Source organism: Amblyraja radiata, chromosome 8 (genome assembly GCF_010909765.2).
Source record: "Amblyraja radiata isolate CabotCenter1 chromosome 8, sAmbRad1.1.pri, whole genome shotgun sequence".
Taxonomy (NCBI): Eukaryota; Metazoa; Chordata; class Chondrichthyes; order Rajiformes; family Rajidae; genus Amblyraja; species Amblyraja radiata.
The window spans coordinates 52,363,036-52,385,057 of record NC_045963.1 but is presented as its reverse complement, the minus strand read 5'-3'; the positions used below and the strand labels follow the sequence as shown (position 1 = coordinate 52,385,057).

At 43.8% G+C, this 22,022-nt stretch overlaps 1 protein-coding gene across 1 annotated transcript; it reads left to right on the top strand.

Annotated features, from left to right (window-relative positions):
• Positions 1 to 74: 74 nt before the first annotated feature.
• Positions 75 to 21,644, top strand: c8h1orf198 (chromosome 8 C1orf198 homolog). The gene is made up of 4 exons (XM_033025900.1): positions 75 to 462; positions 6,841 to 6,891; positions 9,621 to 10,208; positions 20,119 to 21,644. Exons 1-4 carry the CDS (start codon positions 133 to 135, stop codon positions 20,173 to 20,175), a joined length of 1,026 nt encoding a protein of 341 aa, XP_032881791.1. The 5' UTR covers positions 75 to 132; the 3' UTR covers positions 20,176 to 21,644.
• The last annotated feature ends 378 nt before the right edge of the window (positions 21,645 to 22,022 follow it).

Sequence of the window (22,022 nt, the reverse complement as noted above, 5' to 3'; positions counted from 1 at the left end):
CGGAGCCGCCCTTTGTTACCCAGCGCCGCCGCCGCCCGCGTGACGCCACGGAGAGCTGCGTGGCTGCGGAGGAAGGCGCGTGCGCAGAGCGGCGACGCTGAGCCGCTCGAACGTCCTCCCCAACGGTCAGCGATGGCGTCGGCGGTGGTCGCCGTGGCCGGAGGTCAGCGGTCAGCGATGGCGGGCACGGGCGGGCTGGAGCAGAAGAAGTTCGAGTACTTCTCCTCCATCAGCCCAATGGCGAGGAAGATCATGCTGGAGAAGCAGAAGATCCGGGAGAAGTACGGGCCGCGCTGGGACAGCCTGGATCCCCGGGAGCAGGAGGAGATCATCGACTGCTGCATGGTGGAGCCGCAGGACCGCGGCCGCTACAGCCGGCACCGGGTGTCGCGGGAGGAGGCGGCCAGCTACCCCCGCCTGCAGCTGCAGACCGGACAGAAGATCGTGCACTTCGGGGAGGAGGTGAGGCTGAGGGGAGAAGGGATGTTGCCCCGTTCGCGTCTCACTCGCCTCCCAAGTCCATCTACCCCTTCCCTGCCTGCCTTCCCCGCCCCCTCCCACGTCTACCCAACCCCGTCCTTCCATGTCCTGTCTACCCCCCTCCTCCCGTCCTGTCTACCTCCCTCCTCCCCGTCCTGTCTACTCCCCTCCTCCCCGTCCTGTCTACCCCCTAATCCCCGTCCATCGACTCTCCAGTGTCCGTCCCAGACCTCGTTCCCCGTCCCCTGAAACAGGCAGAAAGGCTGGGGATTGGGGCCGCTGACACACCGGCCCTTGGCCGCTGTGGGTGTGCCGGGCATCGAGCCCCAGCCCGCAGTATGTCAGGAATGCCGGCCACTGTGAAGCCACTGTGGCTTCCCCGCTCCTCTTTCCCCCCCAAGAATAGTGGTTTATTGTAAGTAACACTTTAAATAAGCCTGGGGTAACCTGTGAAAATTACCATGACGACCAAACGAAAGTTGCTGCGAAGGCCATTCGGTCCATCCTGTTCATGCCGGCCAATGTACTTAGTTTCCTGCCTCCCCTTCCGGACTCCAGTTATTACCCGGGCGTACTGGAGGGCAAAGTGTTGGAGACAGAAATCTCCGTCACCGTTAGAAGCAGGGGTCTCCGGACGCCAACATACAGTTTGGGGGTGGGATGGGAACGACCAGTTCTGTTTTTGTCCTTTTGAAAGATAATTTAGAACTATGTTTCCGAGACATTGACTGGGAAGACATGGATATTTCCCCTCACCTGTCCAGGCTAAATCACTCACTCCACAGTTATCCTTTGTTCCAAAGAAAACAACCCCATTCTTGCCATTCTCCGAATAGTAATTCTTCAACCCAGGTAACGTAGTCGTAAAACTCCTCTGCGATGATATAAAATATCTAGAGACGTGTTAATGGGTGGCACTCCTAATGGAGTTAATTTAATGGACTGTGGGTTAATGCTCCATGTGAAGACTTCACTTAATGGATACAATGGGTGGAGGGCTAAATGGAAGGTATTGCGGAGCAAGTGGTCGCTCCTGGGGAATGTGTTAGGATTTCTGAAGAGATCTAGAGGAGAGTAGATAATACATATAATCCAGTTAAAATAGTAAATAATTCCCTAAATACCAAAGTTCAGGATTGCATACTGAATGCAAAAAATGAGAAAGGTTTAGCATGATTCATGCTGAAGACATTGGAATTATGTTTAAAGTCTCTACCATGAAGGATATATACTACTTCCCATTTCAAGGAATCAAACAGCATGGGTGTTTTGTAATGTGAGCACTCATGGGCATGGGATATTTTTCATCTTCGCCCAAATTACTTGCAGAAGAGTAAATAGGGCAAGGTGAAGATATAAACCAGTTCTGTAAATGGTAAGGAAAAAATCTTCATTTTCAGAAATTGATGAGGCAGAATCAGGGCGATTGGGCAGTTCCCTGATTAAGACATATGCGCTGCATAAGAAACAAGGCATGAGAGTTGGAAACACAAATTCCATTTAAAGTGAATGACGTAGAAATAGCAGAACTATTCTGTGCGTTTTAGACAGTTAAATATTTCAGGCATTTGAAATATTGGGATTCTAAGCTGCAGTATTTTTTAAATAACTCAGCGAGGCAGTAGAAGCGACATACATACGGGAAATACATAAGATGTAGGACTCCAGTTTGATTTGCTTGCTGCTTGATGCTCTTGGGAGCCAAGACTTATAAATAATCAAGATCAGGAATCAAGTCACAAAATAATGTGATTAAGCTGGGGGGAATGGAATGACTTCCATAATGGACTTGGACAAGAGTTCAACATCAGTATCATTTAAATTAATAAGCGATCAGGCCAAACTAGCTTTGGAGATATAACAGGCCAGCGTACAGCAAATCCTGCACATAGATAGTGACTGTAATTTGACTGAATTTAATATTAGACTTGATTGGATGCTTTCTGTGGTGCATCTATATAAAGTGGGAAGAGTCATTTGAGATGCAGAATTTCCTTAGTCTTCTGAGTAGGTAGAGGAGTTTGTGTGTTTTCTTGGCCTCAGTGTCAATATGATTGAACTAGGACAAATTGTTGGTGATATTTACTTCTGCAGTTCCTTGTTTCTACTACTTGCTACATATGACCTCTTCCTAGAAAAATCCATGCTGTTTGATTCCCAATATCTTCAACATGAATCATAGCTAAACCTTTCTCATATGATATGAAAGATGATGCATCCAAGATATTTTCCTTTTAGGCTGTGGGCCGAGCATCAAAAATGTGTCTAGAAATCAACTTTCGTGACCCATATCTCGGAACTACATTAAATTTTGCACAGATTTAGATAAAATATAATTGAGAAGCAAGTCATGACTCGTCAGTGCCAAAAGTTGTACATTAATTCATTAAACTAATTAGAAAATGAGATCGAAAAAGTAAGCGGCATCTAGTGTCCAATGCCCATATTACACCACGGGGAGCCTATTTTCATGTTGCAGTCTATTTAAACCCTATTATTATACCATATACAGTGGCTTGCAAAAGTATTCATATCCCTTGAACTTTTCCACATTTTGTCACGTTACAACCACGAACGTAAATGTATTTTATTGGGAGTTTATGTGATAGACCAACACAAGTGGCGCATAATTGTGAAGTGGAAGGAAAATTATACATGGTTTTCAATTTTTTTTACAAATAAAAAACTGAAAAGTGTGGCGTGCAAAAGTATTCAGCCCCCTTTACTCTGATACCCCTAAATAAAATCCAGTGTAACCAATTGCCTTCAGAAGTCACCTAATTAGTAAATAGAGTCCACTTGTGTGTAATCTAATCTCAGTATAAATACAGCTGTTCTGTGAAGGCCTCAGAGGTTTGTTAGAGAACATTAGTGAACAAACATCATCATGAAGCCCAAGGAACACACCAGACAGGTCAGGGATAAAGTTGTGGAGAAGTTTAAAGCAGGGTTAGGTTATAAAAAAATATCCCAAGCTTTGAACATCTCACGGAGCACTGTTCAATCCATCATCCGAAAATGGAAAGAGTATGGCACAACTGCAAACCTACCAAGACATGGCCGTCCACCTAAACTGACAGGCCGGGCAAGGAGAGCATTGATCAGAGAAGCAGCCAAGGTAACTCTGGAGGAGCTGCAGAGATCCACAGCTCAGGTGGGAGAATCTGTCCACAGGACAACTATTAGTCGTGCACTCCACAAATCGGGCCTTTATGGAAGAGTGGCAAGAAGAAAGCCATTGTTGAAAAAAGCCATAAGAAGTCCCGTTTGCAGTTTGCCACAAGCCATGTGGGGGACACAGCAAACATGTGGAGGAAGGTGCTCTGGTCAGATGAGACCAAAATTGAAGTTTTTGGCCTAAATGCAAAACGCTATGTGTGGCGGAAAACTAACACTGCACATCAATCTGAACACACCATCCCCACTGTGAAACATGGTGGTGGCAGTATCATGCTGTGGGGATGCTTTTCTTCAGCAGGGACAGGGAAGCTGGTCAGAGTTGATGGGAAGATGGATGGAGCCAAATACAGGGCAATCTTGGAAGAAAACCTGTTAGAGTCTGCAAAAGACTTGAGACTGGGGCGGAGGTTCACCTTCCAGCAGGACAACGACCCTAAACATACAGCCAGAGCTACAATGGAATGGTTTAGATCAAAGCATATTCATATGTTAGAATGGCCCAGTCAAAGTCCAGACCTAAATCCAATTGAGAATCTCTGGCAAGACTTGAAAATTGCTGTTCACAGACGCTCTCCATCCAATCTGACTGAGCTCGAGCTATTTTGCAAAGAAGAATGGGCAAAAATTTCAGTCTCTAGATGTGCAAAGCTGGTAGAGACATACCCCAAAAGACTTGCAGCTGTAATTGCAGCGAAAGGTGGTTCTACAAAGTATTGACTCAGGGGTGCTGAATACTTTTGCACGTCACACTTTTCAGTTTTTTATTTGTAAAAAAATTTGAAAACCATGTATCATTTTCCTTCCACTTCACAATTATGCACCACTTTGTGTTGGTCTATCACATAAAATCCCAATAAAATACATTTACGTTTGTGGTTGTAACGTGACAAAATGTGGAAAAGTTCAAGCGGTATGAAAACCTTTGCAAGCCACTGTATATATAATCAGGGCTCGAAATTAGCTGTTGCCCGGGTGCCAATCCACCCAAAGTGCTTGGCACTGCAGATGCTGCTTTATACCGAAGATAGACACGAAGAACTGGAGTAACTCAGTGGGTCAGGCAGCATCTCTGGAGAAAAGGAACGTGATGTTTCATGTCGGTGGCGACGACGTAGTGCGGAGCAAAGATACGGGGTGTGGGGTGATGAAGGGTCGGAATGAATGACAGGCCCCGCACAGCAGCGGCCAAAGATCCTATAGGATCTTTGGCATGGCAGTGACAGCGGCTGCGATATCGGCTGCGATAGCGGCTCCTCCTCCAGCACCCCGCCCACCCTGATAGCGGTCGCTGCTTGCGAATCCGCTAACGGCGATACCGCTTTGAAAACAAATTAAATTTTTTTAAATTTCTTTATTTATATAGCACATTTTTAGTCAACTTGCATTGACCCCAAAGTGCTTCACATAATTACATCCACACACACAGGCAAAGGTGGGTGAAGTGTCTTGCCCAAGGACACACACAGGCAAAGGTGGGTGAAGTGTCTTGCCCAAGGACACAACGACAGTATGCACTCCAAGCGGGATTCGAACCAGCTACCTTCCGGTTGCCAGCCGAACACTTAGCCCATTGTGCCATCTGTCGTCCCCGAACAAACCCTCACACACACCGAGGCCGGGATGAGGGGGGGAGTGAGAGGCCCCCTTCCGCCGTCTGAAGCAGACTGGCGGTGGGGAGGAGATCTCAACTGCCTCCCCCTTTGTCGGCGGCACTAGACGGTGGACAGGGACGGCCAAGGCAGCGGGGCGATGATACCGTCCCTGTCCGATGAGCGCTGACCTTTTTCTTTCTTTTTCCCTCTCTCCCTCTCTTACCCCTCCCCCTATCTTGGGACCCTCTCCACTGATTCCCATTTCCGCCTCTATTCAGTCCTCACTGACATCCCCTGTGCTCCCCTCCCCATCTATTCATCCTGCACTCATCTCCCTATCCACCTCGCATTGATTCTCCTGCTCTCCCCGGCCCATCCATCCTACACTGGTCCCCCAATTCATCCTGTACTCACCCCCTTTCCCATCCATCCTGCACTGCCTCCCCCCATTCATCCTGTACTGATCCCCTCATTCATCCTGTACTGATTACCCCAATCCATCCTGTACTGATGCCCCCCGTCAATCCCGTACTGATCCACCCCATTCAACCCCACTGACATCCCCCGCGCACTCCCCTCACAATTTTACCTATACCAACCAACACGCACTAATTCCCCTGCCTCAATCCATCCATCCCGCACCTTGCCTTCTCACCCCCCCCCCCCCCCCCCCCCCCGCCATCTATCCATCCCGCACTGATTCACAGCCCCAATCCTACTGTGCTGGAAATGTCTTCAGAGCGAAAATTGACTATGTTTGATAATGGAATGCAATTAAATGTGTTTTAAATCCCAATGTTATTATTTGTTTTAATCCATGAAGATGGATTAATTAAATTGTGAACACGTGAAACATTAAAACCGCAGTGTTCGATTGTCACTGCTACCGTTGACACATTATTACAGAGTTCATTTTAACAGCAAATCAATGCTCTTAATATGGAGTATCAGTACTGTGGTTATTTAATGAGCAACATTCACAACTATACGTTGGATTTATCCAGGTTTTACTTCTACAGTCGGTCATATATATCACATATTTGGTCAGGAGATATTTCAGTTGAAATTTTAACGTTAATTCTGAAGTGGGAATGATGGAAACAGCGTTTATCAATAATTTAAAAAAAAATCTGTGCCATACAAACTGGGTATCTTCATTGCTGTTCACAACACATATATTTAATCTGAATGTCCAGTAATGTGGCGTTTTGACACCTTTAAACGTATTACCAAAATAACAGTTGCTGCAGTTATGTCCTTCGGCCATCTCTTGTCAGTTAGTGTAATGTTAGATGGGTATAGTCGGGATTGGTCAATTTGCGTCGGACCTCAATGTCAAACGTGCATTGATTGGACAATTACTACGCTGAAAATTGGACGTTTTTGTCATATTTAAAGAAAATGTGTAGGTTTTGTTCTTGACGAGTTTCAGGTATGATTTATATAATATTTTTACACAATATGTTAAAAATTCAGGTAGTTCCGTGAGTTGGGTCACGAACTTGAACGAAAAAGCTCCTCGGCCCACAGCCTATTTGTATCTTGTAGAATAACAAATATACTTAATTTGTTTATTTTTCAATCTTAGGATATTACTTGGCAAGATGAACACTCGGCTCCATTTTCTTGGGAAACCAAGGTATGCTCAATCTTTCTTCCTCGGTAATGTTAGTCACTTATGTCATTGCATAAAAAAATGTTTTAACAATATTTTGTTCTAAAATTATAAAACACGTGCACAATGAACAATTTGAAGATTTTATGTTTTTTGCCTTTTAAGTGAGGGGCAAAATTTGTATCTTGTGTTTAGAAAAAAAGACACAATAGTAAAACATGACAATCTGCTATCTGATTGTTCAGCATCTAGTTCATTGACTCCTGGTTTCCACATCTTCTGACATATCAGAGCTGCTTGGAAATTCACCATGTTCACAAAAATGTATTATACAGTAGTTATGCTATAATAAGACCTTAAGACAGGACCATTGAGTCTGCTCTGCCATTCGATTTTGATTGATCTATTTTTCCCTCTCAACCCCATTCTCCTGCCTTCTCCACAACCTTTGACGTCCATACTAATCAAGAACCTATCAATCTCCGCATTAAAAATACCCAATAATTTGACCTCCATCGCCATCTGTGACAATGAATTCCCTGATTCAACACCCTCTGGCTAAAGAAATTCCTCCTCATCTCCATTCGAAATGTACCATTTTTTATTCTGAGGCTGTGCCCTATGGTCCTAAACGTTACCGTTGCTGGAAACATCTTCTCCACATCCGCTCCATCTAGGTCTTTTATTATTTGGTAGGTTTCAGTGAGATCCCCCATCTTTCTAAACTCCAGGAAGTACAGGCCTATAACCTTAAAAATAACTTTGTACGTTACCGCTGGCAACATCTTCCCATCTCCTCCCCTTTCGGCTTTCCGCAGCGACCGTAACTCCCTGGCCAATTCTTCCCTTCCCACCCAAACCTCCCCCTCCCCTGGTACTTTCCCTTACAACCGCAGGAAATGCTACACTTGTCTCTTTATCTCCCCACATGACTCCATCCAATGACCCAAGCAGTCTTTCCAGGTGAGGCAGAGGTTCACCTGCACCTCCTCCAACCTCATCTATTGCATCCGCTGCTCTACGTGTCAACTGATCTACATCGGTGAGACCAAGCGCAGGCTTGGCGATCGCTTCGCCCAACACCTCCGCACCGTTCGCCTTAACCAACCTGATCTCCCGGTGACTCAGCACTTCAACTCCCCTTCCCATTCCGAATCCGACCTTTCTGTCCTGGGCCTCCTCCATGGCCAGAGTGAGTCCCACCACAAATTGGAGGAGCAGCATCTCATATTTCGCTTTCGGGTAGTTTATACCCCAGCGGTATGAACATTGACCTCAAATTTCAGGTAGTTCTTGCTTTCTCCCCCCTTCGCCTCCCATTCCCAGCTCTCCCACAGCCCACTGTCTTCTTCTTCTTCCCCACCCACACATCAGTCTGAAGAAGGGTCTCGATCCAAAATGTCACCTATTCCTTCGCTCCATAGATGCTGCCTCACACGCTGAGTTTCTCCAGCATTTTTGTCTACCTTTGATTTTTCCAGCATCTGCAATTCTTTTTTAAACATTGTACGTTAACCCAATCATCCCCAGGATCAATCTCGTAAGCCTCTGGACCCTCTCCAATGACAGCACATCTTCTCTCCGATACGGGGTCCAAAACATGCTCACAATATTCAAAATCTGGCCTGACCAGTGCCACATATAGCCTAAGCATTACATCCTTGCTTTTATATTCTAGTCCACTCAAAATGAATATTAACATTGCATTTGCCTTCCATACTACTGACTCATCCTGCAAATTAAATTTTGGGCAATCATGCACCAGCACCAAATAAGATCAAATAGAACAAGTTGTCCTACAACTTTAGGCTGTGCACGCCATACACAACAAGAAGAAGACTCTTCTTGCACCACTGATTTCTGAATCCTGTCCACATTTAGAAAATAGTCTAATCATTTCCTCCTTCTACCAAAGTGCATGACAACACACTTTGCTACGCAGTTAATGCTTGGATTAGGGGGGCTTTAGCTACAAGGAGAGGCAATGGAATATTTTCTCGGAAGGTTGTAGGGACACTTGATAGAATTATATAAAATTAGGTAGACAGAGACAGTCAGAACCTATTTCCCAGGATGGAAATATCAAATACTAGAGGGCACAGATTTAAGGTGAGGGTAAAATTTAGAGGTGATATGCGGTTTGTCACCACAGAGGGTAGTGCGTGTCTGGAATACACAGCTGGGGATGGTGGTGGAGGCAGATACGATAGTGACATTTAAAATACTTTTGGATAAGCACATGGTTATGCAGGGAATGGCGGATATGGATTATGTGCAGATAGATAAGAGTTGTTCTTGGCATCATTTTCACCACAGATATTGTGAGTTGAATGGCCTGTTCCTCTCCTTTACTGTTCAATATTCAAACAGTTTGATGATGTTATCAGTGATCTATCTCAAATGGCTTATATAAAATGGGTTTGAGATAATAAAATAGTTTGTGACCTGACGCGAGAGAGAGAGAGAGAGAGAGAGAGAGAGAGAGAGTGAGCATGGGAAGAAAAGTACACACTAGATGTGAAATACCCTGTTAGCCTGAGTGTCTTTCCACTTGAAATTGGAGGACATAAGAAATATTTGTTTAGTCCATATGTATAATCTTGAATCCTGCTCTTCCAAGCAGCTACTAGTGAAAAATACATGAGAAAACAAAAATATTTTGGTGAATGTACTGTTCTCAGTATACATTAAATGAAATGTACTTTTCACCAGACTCACCTTCCTTCAGTTCAACTAATTTTTAATAATTTCAGAGTCAAATGGAATTCAGCTTTGCCTGCACTCCTGCTGCAGAACCAGTGGTTTCTGCACAGAGTGAACACCGACAGCCAGTCAAGATATCCCAAGGAAATCACCAACATAAAACATCCCAGGGAAGTCAGCCAATCAAACAACCGCAAAATGGAAAGGTACCAAGTACGGATTGTCCAGCACAGGTCAAAAAGGAAGAGTCATCGTCCTTCTGGAAACTGAGTACAGAAAGATCTAAGATGGAAGGTGATCAATCTGATTACCAGTATGTAACTCCAAGTCAGATCAAGTCAATGGAGAAAGGAGAAAAGCCAGTTCCTTCCTACTTGAGACAAGAGTCTTCAAAGGAGAAGGATGAAAATAAATCTGAGAAACCTTGGACGAAGAAACAGGAACGAATAATCAACACCAATGTCTCATCCGTGTTCATTGACAGGCCGCGTGCAAGCCAGCCTTCATTTAGCGTACGTGAAGATGTTTTGGCCCCTGGCCAAACTGAGAAATCTCCAGATAAAAAGAATGTTGCAAAGGAATCAGAAGATGAAGAGAGGGATGACTCCTGTGCATCCGATACACCATTTTTCTCACAGGTACAGTATGGTTTAATGTGGGTTGCAGTGACTTTGTAATAACTATAATGGTATAACTGTGCATCCATAGAGTATCAGAGTGAATGGTATTATTTTGCTTTAAATTAATTTTTAATAATATATTATTATACAAACCTATTTCAAGCACAAATCAAAAAATGTTTCGGAGTGGGTAATGCTGATATTCTTTTGAATAATTTCTTCCTTCTGGATCAAGAAAAATATTTAGTGCGTCCAAAAAGATTGGGAGTTGCAACGGGAATAAATATGGGAAGGCAAGCATGGCAGCATGGTGGCGGACTGGTAAAGTTTCTGCCTTACAGTGCCAGAGACCCGGGCTCGATCCTGACAATGGATGCTCTATATACGGAGTTTGTACATTCTCCCTGTGACGGTTTTTCTCCGGGTGCTCCGGTTTCCTCCAACACTCCAAAGACGCAGAGGTTTGTAGATGAATTGGCTTGGTATAATTGTATATTATTCCTAGTGTGTGAAGGATAGTGCAAATGTGCGGGATCGCTGTTCGGCGCAGACTCAGTGGGCCGAACGGCCTGTTTCCGCGCTGTATCTCTAAACTAAAACTAGTGTTAGGTGTTTATTGCAAACCTGTGGTAAGTTTATAAGTTTATAAATTTAATTTATCTTAAAATAATTTAAAACTAGTTGCTGTCTTCAAGTTTTGACAGGGACCTTTAATAGAAAAGGCCATAGAATCATACAATATGTAAATTGGCCATTTGGCTTACCACCTCCACGCTAACCAGTGGATATCCCTCCATATTAAACACACCTTTCAGCATCTGACTCACTGCGTTCTACACCTAGGTGATTCAGGTGTTCATGGAGACACATCTTAAATGCTGTCTGTGACTGCTTCCACCATTCTCTCTAGGAGTACATTCCAGTTACTTGCCACTCTTTGGGTGAAAAACATCCCCCGCCAATCCCCTCAAAATCTCTAACTCCCTAGTTACTCTAAATCATAGCTGCCAAGTAGTACGTATTTTCCATATTTTGTACGGAAATGCGACAAGAATGCGGCAATACAAATTCAAAAAGCCATCTCGTCTCTTAAAACTGGTAAAGCACCAGGCCCACATGGACTTCCAAGTGAATTATACAATAATTTAATGATACTCTGACACTGTATATATAGAATGTATAGACAAGCACAATCGGACGGCGCCCTACCACCAATACTAACTGAAGCAACAATTACAGTGATTCATAAGAAAGGAAAAGATGCTCAAGAAGTAAGTTCATACCGTCCGATCTCACTGCTAAATATAGATTGCAAGCTATTTGCTAAAATCTTAGCCAATAGATTAAGCCCATTAATAAGTAAATTAATACACAAAGATCAAACGGGGTTCATACCTAATAGACAATCCACCTTTAACTTGAGACGTCTGTTTAATATTGTAATGAGTCGAGTCAAACACAATGCGAAATACAACACATGTTTATTAAATCTACCTACAGCATCAAACTGCAGGACATTAGATTTCCAAGCAGCTACTCATACTGACTGGCGTAGGCAAACGCTTGTTAATATAAAACACATGTTAGGCGGTCACTACTAACAAGCACTACAATTGGCTTGTAGGAAATAACCAATCTACATCTTTCCATGTAGAAACAAAAGAAAGCATCGGTGGCTGAGCAATATAGGTGGCGGAACGTTAATAACGCATATCGGGAAGTTTGTATAGTTACACAAAATCACTGTATCTAATGGGTGGCCTGCTAATCCGTCCAGCGTGTGTATTGTATTGTATTGTATTCAAATTTATTGTCATTGTCTCAGTTAGAGACAACGAAATGAATTTCCCTTACAGGCAGTATCATAAAAATAAAAATAAATAAATAATAATAAATAATATTAATAATAATAATTAACTGGTAATAATTAATCATGATTAATAATATAAATAATAATAATAATAAAACATATTAAAAATAAAATAGAATTTAAAAAAAAGCACAAACACTGAAAGTCCACGACACAACATAACACAGTGGCACCAAGGTGAGGAAGGCACCATAGTCCAGCCAGCCTCCCCTCCGTTCTTCCCAGATGTTCACTCGTGGTCGAGGCCTTCCTAGCACCCGCAGTCGCCACCCCGGGTGGCCCGGTGTTCAGGCCCTCACGCCGGGCTGGTGGAACGCCGACGCCGAACCCCGACGGTGAACATCCTCCTCCTCAGCGGCCCGGACCTCCTGATCAGCCGCCTCCCGCAGCCGGCGTCCGCAGCTCCCGAGTCCGCAGCGCCCGAGTCCGCAGCGGCCGAGCCGGGCAGAGTCGCAGGACCCCGCGCTGTCCATCAGCGCCGCCCGCGATGGGAGCCTGCAAACCGCAGCTCCATGATGTCGGTGCAGCAGGCCCAGCACTCCGGGCTCCAGACGGCGATCCCCGGTAAGGCATCGCCAGCCCCGCGATGTATCAGCGCTGTCCCGCTGCTGCGGGAGCTCTGGTCGATCCCGGCAGGAAAGGCCACGCCAATCCAGTAGGTAGGCCGCTGGGGGGGGGGGGGGGCGAGGACGCGACTCGAATAATAGTCGCGTCTTCACCAGGAAGCGGCTGAAGGACGGTATCCCCCGCACCGTACCCTCTTCCCCCACATCAAAACACAAAAAACCCACAAAAAAACACACTTTTACAGAATAAATAAACAAAAAAACAAAAAGATACCGGGCTGTAGGTGGAGGCTGCTGGCACCAGCACCACCAGAAGTACAACACCGTGCGGTATGAATCCGCATCACCTCCTTTCACCGGAGAAGATATCGGGGAGGGAATGGAGGAAATGACTGGGGACCCGACGAGGCGGGGAGGTGATGAGATAGGCGAGCTGGGCACCAAACGCCGCGGGGAGGCCGTGGTGGAAAAGTTTGCTGATAGTGGGGCAGCAGGACCGGCAGTGGGAGGGTATACGAAACACAAGACATCTGGATATGGAGTCGCAGGACGCGGTTCCTTCACTGGAAGGATATGTTGACGGTTGTGTCTGTAAATGGCTCCGTCCGCTTCAACCAGATAAACCAAATTCTTTGGATTTAGCGCCCGTATCAACCTTAGCGATCAAGGGTCTGTTATTCACAAACATGGTTACCTCAGGGTCAGGTTGCTCGTTAGACGAAGGGAGGAGAGAGTGGATGGCATAGCTGGTATCTGTACTTTCTGAGAACTGAGCAGGGGATGGCAAGTCAGGCTCTTGGAATTCGGTATCATCAAGCTCATGTTGAAACAGGTGCTGGCTTGTCTTGGAGCTGATTGAGTCACACGGGAACGGCAGCATCTAGCAAAGTGGTTTAATGTCTTGCAGAAGTTACAGGTTTTACCATAAGCAATACAGAACTGTCGACCCGTAGCATGAAAGTAGTTGTAATTTTGACATTGGACAGCAGATCCTCTCTGCTGCCAGGCAGGAGAGGGTTGGGAGCGGCTGTTATGGGAGGAGGTGTCTGTAACACTATACTGCGAACACTGACCGGAGGGCACAGACTTAGTGTGAGAAGATGTTATCTTCACAATCCGACAGGCATGCTCTGCTTGATTAAGGGTTAGGTCAGTATTACGAAGCAGTTCGTAAGTTGAGTAATACGGAAGCACGCACATCAGGGGGGTCGTTGCGGTGAACGATGCGAACATAGTGTAGTCACACTCGAAAAGACGCCAGCGTTCAGCAATGTCAGTCAAAGATCAGAGGACTAGGACGGCGAGCCAAGTTTGCCATGATAGAGATAACTGGCACATAAACTAACTAAAAAAACAAAACCCGATAAACGTGAACGGAGTAGGTAAGACTCACTCTCTGACACCATGTAATGAGTCGAACACATATCAAAATACAACACATGTTTATTAAATCTACTTACAGCATCGAACTGCAGGACATTACATTTCCCAGCAGCTACTCATACTGACTGGCGTAGGCAAGCTCTTGTTAATATAAAATGCATATTAGGCGGAGTTACTACTAACAAGCACTACAATTGGCTAGTAGGAAATAACCAATCTACAAATATCATGTACACAAAAAGAGAAGGAAACAACGACTTGGCTATATTAACGCTTGACGCGGAAAAAACATTTGACCAGATTGAATGGCCTTACTTATTCGAGCTCCTCAAGAGATTTACCTTTGAATACAATTTTTTGGAATGGATTAAGCTTCTGTATAAAAATCTAACAGCACGAACTCTCACAAACCAAACGCTCTCATCTCCCTTAATTTGTTCTGGGGAACAAAACAGGGCTGCCCCCTATTAGCATTAATATTTGCCCTTGCTATAGAACCTCTTGCTCAGAGTATTCGATTAGATCCCCGTATTCATGGTTACGACACGAAAGAGACTACAAATAAAATATCTTTGTACGCGGATGATATTCTCCTGTACATAACGGAACCTCAAACCACTATTCCAGCGATACTGGAAAAAATTAACCTGTTTGGTACATTTTCAGGCTGCAGTATTAACTGGAATAAAAGTATACTGTTGCCAGTTCATACCATCCCCTCAGATACATTGGAGAATTTTCCTTTCAGAGTAACAACAGATACATTTACCTATCTAGGGATTGAGGTTACAAAGCTTTACTCTTCCCTTCTACAGGCCAATTTCCTTACTCGGAAGAGTGAATTCCATTAAAATGATCTTACCCCAGTTACTATATCCAATTCAGAACATTCCTATTTCTCTTACAACATTTTTTTTAAAGAGATTAGATTCGATAATAATTACTTTCTTGTGGAATTACAAAACTCATAAGACAAACAAAAATCAGCTCTACAAATCAAAAACTAAGGGTGGGCTTGCTCTTCCAAATGTCAGATTATATTACTGGGCCTCTGCCATCAAGTCCTTTGATTTCTGGCTTGACACCTCAAACATCCCTCTGAATTGGCTAAAAATAGAACAAGAAGATTGCCACCCATACTCAATAGGTACCATCCTACTAGCTCCTACTTCAATTGATAAATCATATTATGGATTTAATCTTGTTATACACAAGTTGATACGTATAAAAGCAAATCAGAACACATTTTGAACTTAAACCTATATCTCTCGCTTTGCCCATAGCAAACAACCCCACATTCAAACCATATATTTTAGATAAGACTTTCTCTACATGGAATGAATTAGGAATGCACAGTGTCAGAGACCTATATATCGATGGTACGTTTGCCATCTTTACACAGTCACGAAAGAAATTTGAACTCCCAAATAGTAACTTTTTCAGATACTTACAAATCAGGGATTATATACGAAAGCATCTGTCGGGATTTGAAGTTGAGAGGCAGTCTCAAATAGATGACTGCCTTAAAACATCACCATATAAAGACAAATTCATCTCCTATATGTATGATGTCCTTCTATCAATAATCTCTCCATCCTCTAGCAAGTATAAGATCAATTGGGAAAAAGACATAAATGTGCAAATACCAGATGAAATATGGGAGGAAAGCCTCAAACCTACACATAGGTGCCCAAACAATGCTAGACACTGCCTCATACAGTTCATAATTATACATAGACTTCACTACTCCAAGGCAAAAATACACAGTATATATCCAAATGTTTCTCCTACTTGTGATAAATGTCATTCCTCAGATGCTAATCTTTTTCATAACTTTGTATCGTGCCCTAAACTCACCTCTTTCTGTTCTGATATATTTAAGAATATCCCAGATGGGTGACGTTTTGGGTCGAGACCCTTCATCGGACCCTCCATAGATCCAGCCTGACCTGCTGAGTTCTCCAGCACTTTGTTTTGCTCTTAAAATAAATCCGTGGTCCGCTGAAGAAACAACTCGATAGACCACTCTGGAAGTGCAAATGTTCCTGTACATTTCATACTGTAGAACACATCCTAATACACCTTGAATGAATTGATGGGGTTAGATTATTTTTTTAATCTGTTGTCTAGAATTAATCGATATCCACCCTATGTACCTTATATCAGCTTTATTATATGAAACGTTCATAAATGCAGCATCGCAGATGTCGTTTACAATTGTCCATAGTGTTTACGGGTGTGTGTTTTCAATAGCTACTGTTTCCAACTCCGACCAGATGTCACATCTGTTCAGATTTACATATAAATAGAAGTCCCGCTGTCCCATGCCTCCAGGTTTAAACAGAGCGCTGTCAGTTTAACACGTGGGAATTTAAACGAAGAGCTGTCGGCTGCAGCGCTATGGAAATGTAGCGCTACCGGCTGGAGCGCTATGAGCTTTAAGCATAGCGCTATGGGCTTTACACATAGCGCCATGGCCACAGTGCTATGGGTCACAGACTGTTCGGGAAAATTCTTGTATAACAATGAGTCTTTGGAATTCTCTTTCTCAGTGGAAGTTGAGCCTTTCATTATTTTTCAGGCAGTGGTAGAATTCTGGATAAGCCCGACGCGGCTTTAAGTGGCTGTGGGACTTGCTAGTCTATCATTCAGTCAGTGAGCTGTAGATGTGGACGCCATGACGGTAATCACGAGTACATTAAGATGGCGCGAAAAATTACCCATGACGTACTACTGCTATGATCTTTGGTCGGGGCTTCACGGGCGCTCCCGCGTGTTACGTACCATGTGGCGTGGTGGATGCAAAGCTGTTGCGGGTCGAGGGATGAGACGCAACAAGATTAGAAAGAATAGGGATTAAAAATGCAAAATGGCTTCTACATCATCATCTGGTGCTAAAAGCAGGAAGCAGCCGTTCAAACAGCAGTATACAAAGAGATGGCAATGAATGCACTATCAAGTAAAGTGCATAGAAGACATGTCAATTGGTAGCAAAGTTATGCATTCTTGTACTCTTACATGGGTATGACCGCACATAAACAACTTTTTTTTCAGCAAAATGGCACCGTGTAAAAATACCGATTTCCTCAGCAAAATACTGATTTTCAAGTACAGGTGCACAACCTTTTATCCGAAGATCCAAATAACGAAAACCTCCGAATAGCGGCCATTTTTTCGGTCCTTGAAGAAAGGTCCTTGAAAACGTTCACCGAGGGCGGCCCGCAGAGGTGACAGCGGAACCTCCGGTCGGTCCTCGAAGAAAGGGGAACTAAATCCCCATTCATAAAAGAGAAGATGAGGGTATATTGCGCGGGAGGGTTAATAATTGACAATATGCTGCTGCCTGCCCGCTGAGTTAAAAAGTTCCCACGGTAGACTCACGATACACAGTCTTTCGTGAGTCTTGCGTGGGAACTTTTTAACTCAGCGGGGCAGGCAGCAGCAGATTGTCGCTCGCTTCAGTTTCACCCCACCTACACCCCTCTGCTTCCCGGCCATGTGTGTGACCCCTTCCCTCCCCTCTCCAGCTCCCCGCCCATTGCACCGGCGCGGGGGCTTTGCACTGTCTTCACGTCGGCGTTTTCAGCAGGACCGTGCCAGTCACCGGAGACGTCAGGACCAACGGGACACCGACCCCCAGGCCCACCGCAAGCATGGAGATCCCAGAGACCCACAGCCAACAGCAGCCCAGCCCAGCCCCGCTCCAACTACAGAGGAACCTGGGTTGCGGATGACGAGGCGCAGCTCGGGGCGTCGTAGGGGCCCATCGGGGAGCGGCCACTCAAAGCCACGCCGGGAGATGTAGGGCCCTGCCCCAGGTCTTGATGTTGGAGCCCCCGGCGGGCGCTAGCAAGTCCGCGGCAATTTACAGCCGCGCCGGGCGTTGTAAGGCCCCCCTCTAGGTCACTCTCAACCTCTATGATCTTTGCTCTCAAACCCGTAATTCGGGCGGGAGAAGTCGCCGCTGCCGGTGCCCCGCAAAGCAGTCTCCCACCGGAGACCCGCGAGCTCCCGGTGTCACCATCCACCGGAGTCGGGTCGCAGCAGCTCGCCCCCGCAGCTCTCCACGCTCCGAAGCTGGCCAGCTCCACGGAGGTAGGTCCGTAGGTCCACAGCTCCCACCGCCGCCCACCGACCCCCAGGCCCACTGCAAGCACGGAGATCCCAGAGACCCACAGCCAGCAGCAACTCCAGCCCAACCCACTCCAACTCCAGAGGAACACGTAGGGGCAGAAGCTGATGGTGTGCAAGGTACGTCTTGTTCTTGGGGTGGCGGATGAGGGGGCGCAGCTCGGGCTGTGGGCGAACTGCCACTTGTCGCTGTAGCGGCCAAAGATCATAGAGGAGCTCCTCTATGATCTTTGGTAGCGGCCCATCGGGGAGCGGATTCCTCTGGAGTTGGAGGGGGAGGGGGGTATTGTGCTGTTTGATCGCCCCCTGCTATCCCAGGGACAGGGAGACACAGCGGCTTTTTAGACTGGTGGGCAATCACTTCCAAAGTTCTGCCCACACAGTCAGTACACTTCTCCTACACTGTATTTCATACAAACATTTATTCTGCAAGAAAAAACGACATTGAAGACTCAAACTCGCGATCGAGTAACTGCCAGGATCAAGGCGCAAACTCGCGACTTTGCGGATATGAGCCGAGCACCCTACCACTGAGCCAGCCATTAAAATCTACGCTAAAAAAATTCCATTCCAAAGACCGACAAATTCTGAATTACGAAAAGTGTCTGGTCCCAAGGCTTTCGGATAAAAGGTTGTGCACCTGTACTAGAATACTGAAATGCTCTGACAAAACTTGGCAGCTCTGCTAAACAAGTGTTCTCTAGTTTTATTCACCTCTTGTAAGAGGTTAAGGTTCCTGCAGTCTCCCCTATGTATACCCCTCTTAACTTTATAAACCCAAAATCATGTCCTTTCTTAACTTGCTCCATTCCAGGGACAACTGGCCTATCCTCTCCAGTCTCTCCTCCTAAAAACGGTGCATCCCGGGCAATATCCAGACATATCTCCTCTGCACCCACTCCAGTACTCTCGTAGGCCAGTTATGCATTCCTGATATTCCTATCTACCTTGTTTTGGCTCGTACTTTAAAAAAAAAACTGCACATTCTCTTTAGATCTAGTTCTATATTTATCATTGTGTTTGGGTTTTTTTGTACTACCTAATGTACTGGTGTATGGTATGATTTTCTGGATAAACCAATACATTATTGCATAGTTGGTTCATTGTTGTTGATCTCTGACAATAATAAACCAATTGCTGTGCAATAACATTTATTTTATTTATGATTTACGATGCAATAATTCCTAATATCCCTGGGAAAGGTAGTGATGAGTTGCCACCTGTAACTATTGTAGTATATGTGGAGAAGTTGTTGCCATATTATTGAAATCCACGGTCCAAGCCTGAAGAAGGGTCTCGACCCGAAACGCCACCCATTCCTTCTCTCCAGAGATGCTGAGTCTCGCCGAGTTACTCCAGCATTTTGTGTCTTATCTTTAGTTTAAATCAGCATCTGCAGTTCCTTCATACACTGAGATCCAGGAGTTGGACTGATGGATGCTGAATGACAATTATATCTCCAAAATCAAAATTAAAGGTGATGTTCCCATGCACCTATGCTGCAATACTTGGAGAAAGATTGTGGATTTGAGAAGTTCTGCCAAAATAGCTTTGAGTAATTGAAACCAGTTTTCTTGGTGGGAGAGAATGAAAGTTTAGGATATCTGTCAAACTACTTTGCCTGTGGCAGTTCGGAGAAGATTCATTAGTCTGATTCCTGGAATGAAGAGGTTGTCATATTGTAAAAGGAGTCCAAAAGAATGAGAGGTATACCTCTTGAAATATAATTGATTCCAATGCAGCTAGACAGAGTAGATATTCAGAGGACATGGAGGGTGGGGAGCATCTAGAATTCAGTGCATAATTTCAGAATGCCGAATTCCTTGCATAAGATGGAGGTAAGAAGGTATTCCTTCATACAGTCATGAATCTTTGGAGTTCTCGATGCAAGATACCTGGGAAAGCCAAATCATTGAATATATTTAAAACCAAGATGGATATGGTTCTAGAACATTTTTTTTGTATTCTCTTCCTACAGATCAATATGGGCAATTCCATTCGAAAAACAGGCTTTGACTTCTTGGACAATTGGTAATCTTCCTACTTGCTTCAGAATTCTTAACAGCCAAAGAAAAACAGTCCAACTACAAGCATGGATCACACTTGGATTAAACTATTGCTCAAATACTCCAGTTCATCATTAAAACTAACACTAACATTTTTACATTGTGCTCTTCGTAGTATGTATGAAATGGGTTGACTTTCTATAAATAGGAAATGTCCTTGGATTATAGGCAAATGGTTACATTGAACAGAATCTGTTTACCTTCTAATATCCTAATGCATGGCACATATACATTTCAAGTCAGAACTCTGAATTCGAGGGAGAATTCTGCAGGTAACTATTCCATCAGTTCTCATGCAAATGACATTGCTTTAGATAATTGTCTTAGCTCCCAAGGAAACCTGGATCACAGCAGATAATAAATGGACGTTATGGCACATACAGGTAGTGATATCAAATTCAAAGCTAACTTCAGTTATATGCAAGGCAACTGTCGTCTTTTCCTAATTAAATGAAATCTACATTATTCCAGCAGATGAGTTTTTGACATTTGTTCTTGCTGCAACACACTTACTGTATTAGTTTTACCATATTGGATTCCAAAGTGTAAACATTTCACTGAAGTGATTAGTGAAAGAACTGCTGTAGGAGGAATAATGGTATTTGACTGGATTCAAGACTGGTGATGAAAATCTCAAAGCAGCAGCTGGAACCTTAAAATGTTATAAAGTGTTTTCTTTTGAAAATGGATATGAAACAAAATGCTCAGTAAAAATGGACACTGTCTCTTTATGTATAAATATTAACCTTTACCTTTATTTGTGTCAAGCACGATCAGCTGGAAGCTGTATGATGAGAAGACTGTTGCTGGTTCCAAATGTAGTTTAGATCGTTAAATTATATAATTTGAAAAATCAATTTAATAGTAAAATTAGTTCATTGTTTAAAAGTCCTTGCAGATTTTAAAAAAAACTGCAGTTATGTTTGATTCATTTTATAGCTGTTTTTCATTGAAACAAAATACATTTTCTCTGCAGAGAGAGACTCACTCTTTGGACATACTCATAATAGAATTACCATATTCACAAAGATATGCAATAAAAGTAAAATCCCAATTTCAAAATCCCAATCCCCTTTCAGTGTGACATCAAAAAAATTTAAACTTTGTTTGATAACAGTTCAAATGGGAGCCAGTAAACAGTTCACTTGTTAAATTCTCTTCCATCTGATGACAAAACCTGTTTACATATAATTTAAAATGTTCTGTGCTTATACCTAAATGTATATATAATGTATTATATTGTTTTATAATTCATACTTGTAGATGCTGTAGACTATATCTGTCATTTATCATCATGTAACAGTCTTCTCTAAAGATTGACCATTGTAAAGGCTGTCAGTTGTTCACAATTCTGCAATTTTCAGCTGGCTTAATGTTTTTGTTGAGATTGAATTGCATTAAATTAAAGGCCCAACTATTGTCTAATGCTTTACTGAAATGAACTGCTTTTGTTTTCATAACAACACCCAGTACATTGCTGTGCCATAACCCCAGTTGTTGATTGAATTAAAACATGGGCTTTGCTTTGTATTTTGTGGAATAGAGATGTTGCTGGCAAGGGTAACGGCTGTCGCTCATACATAATTGCTTTGCCCTCATTAGGTCCATATTGTCACCACTTTTAATAAAGTTCAATCAAGTTTATAAGACATGAGCTGTTGTGGACAGTCACAAAAATTCCAAATTCCACTTTATATTCTGCAAAGCGCCATCTGATTTAATTTTTCTATACTATATATATATATATATATATATATATGGAATTCTTTTCATTTTAAACCAATTTACAAACTTTAGGTCAAACGCAGTTTCCGTT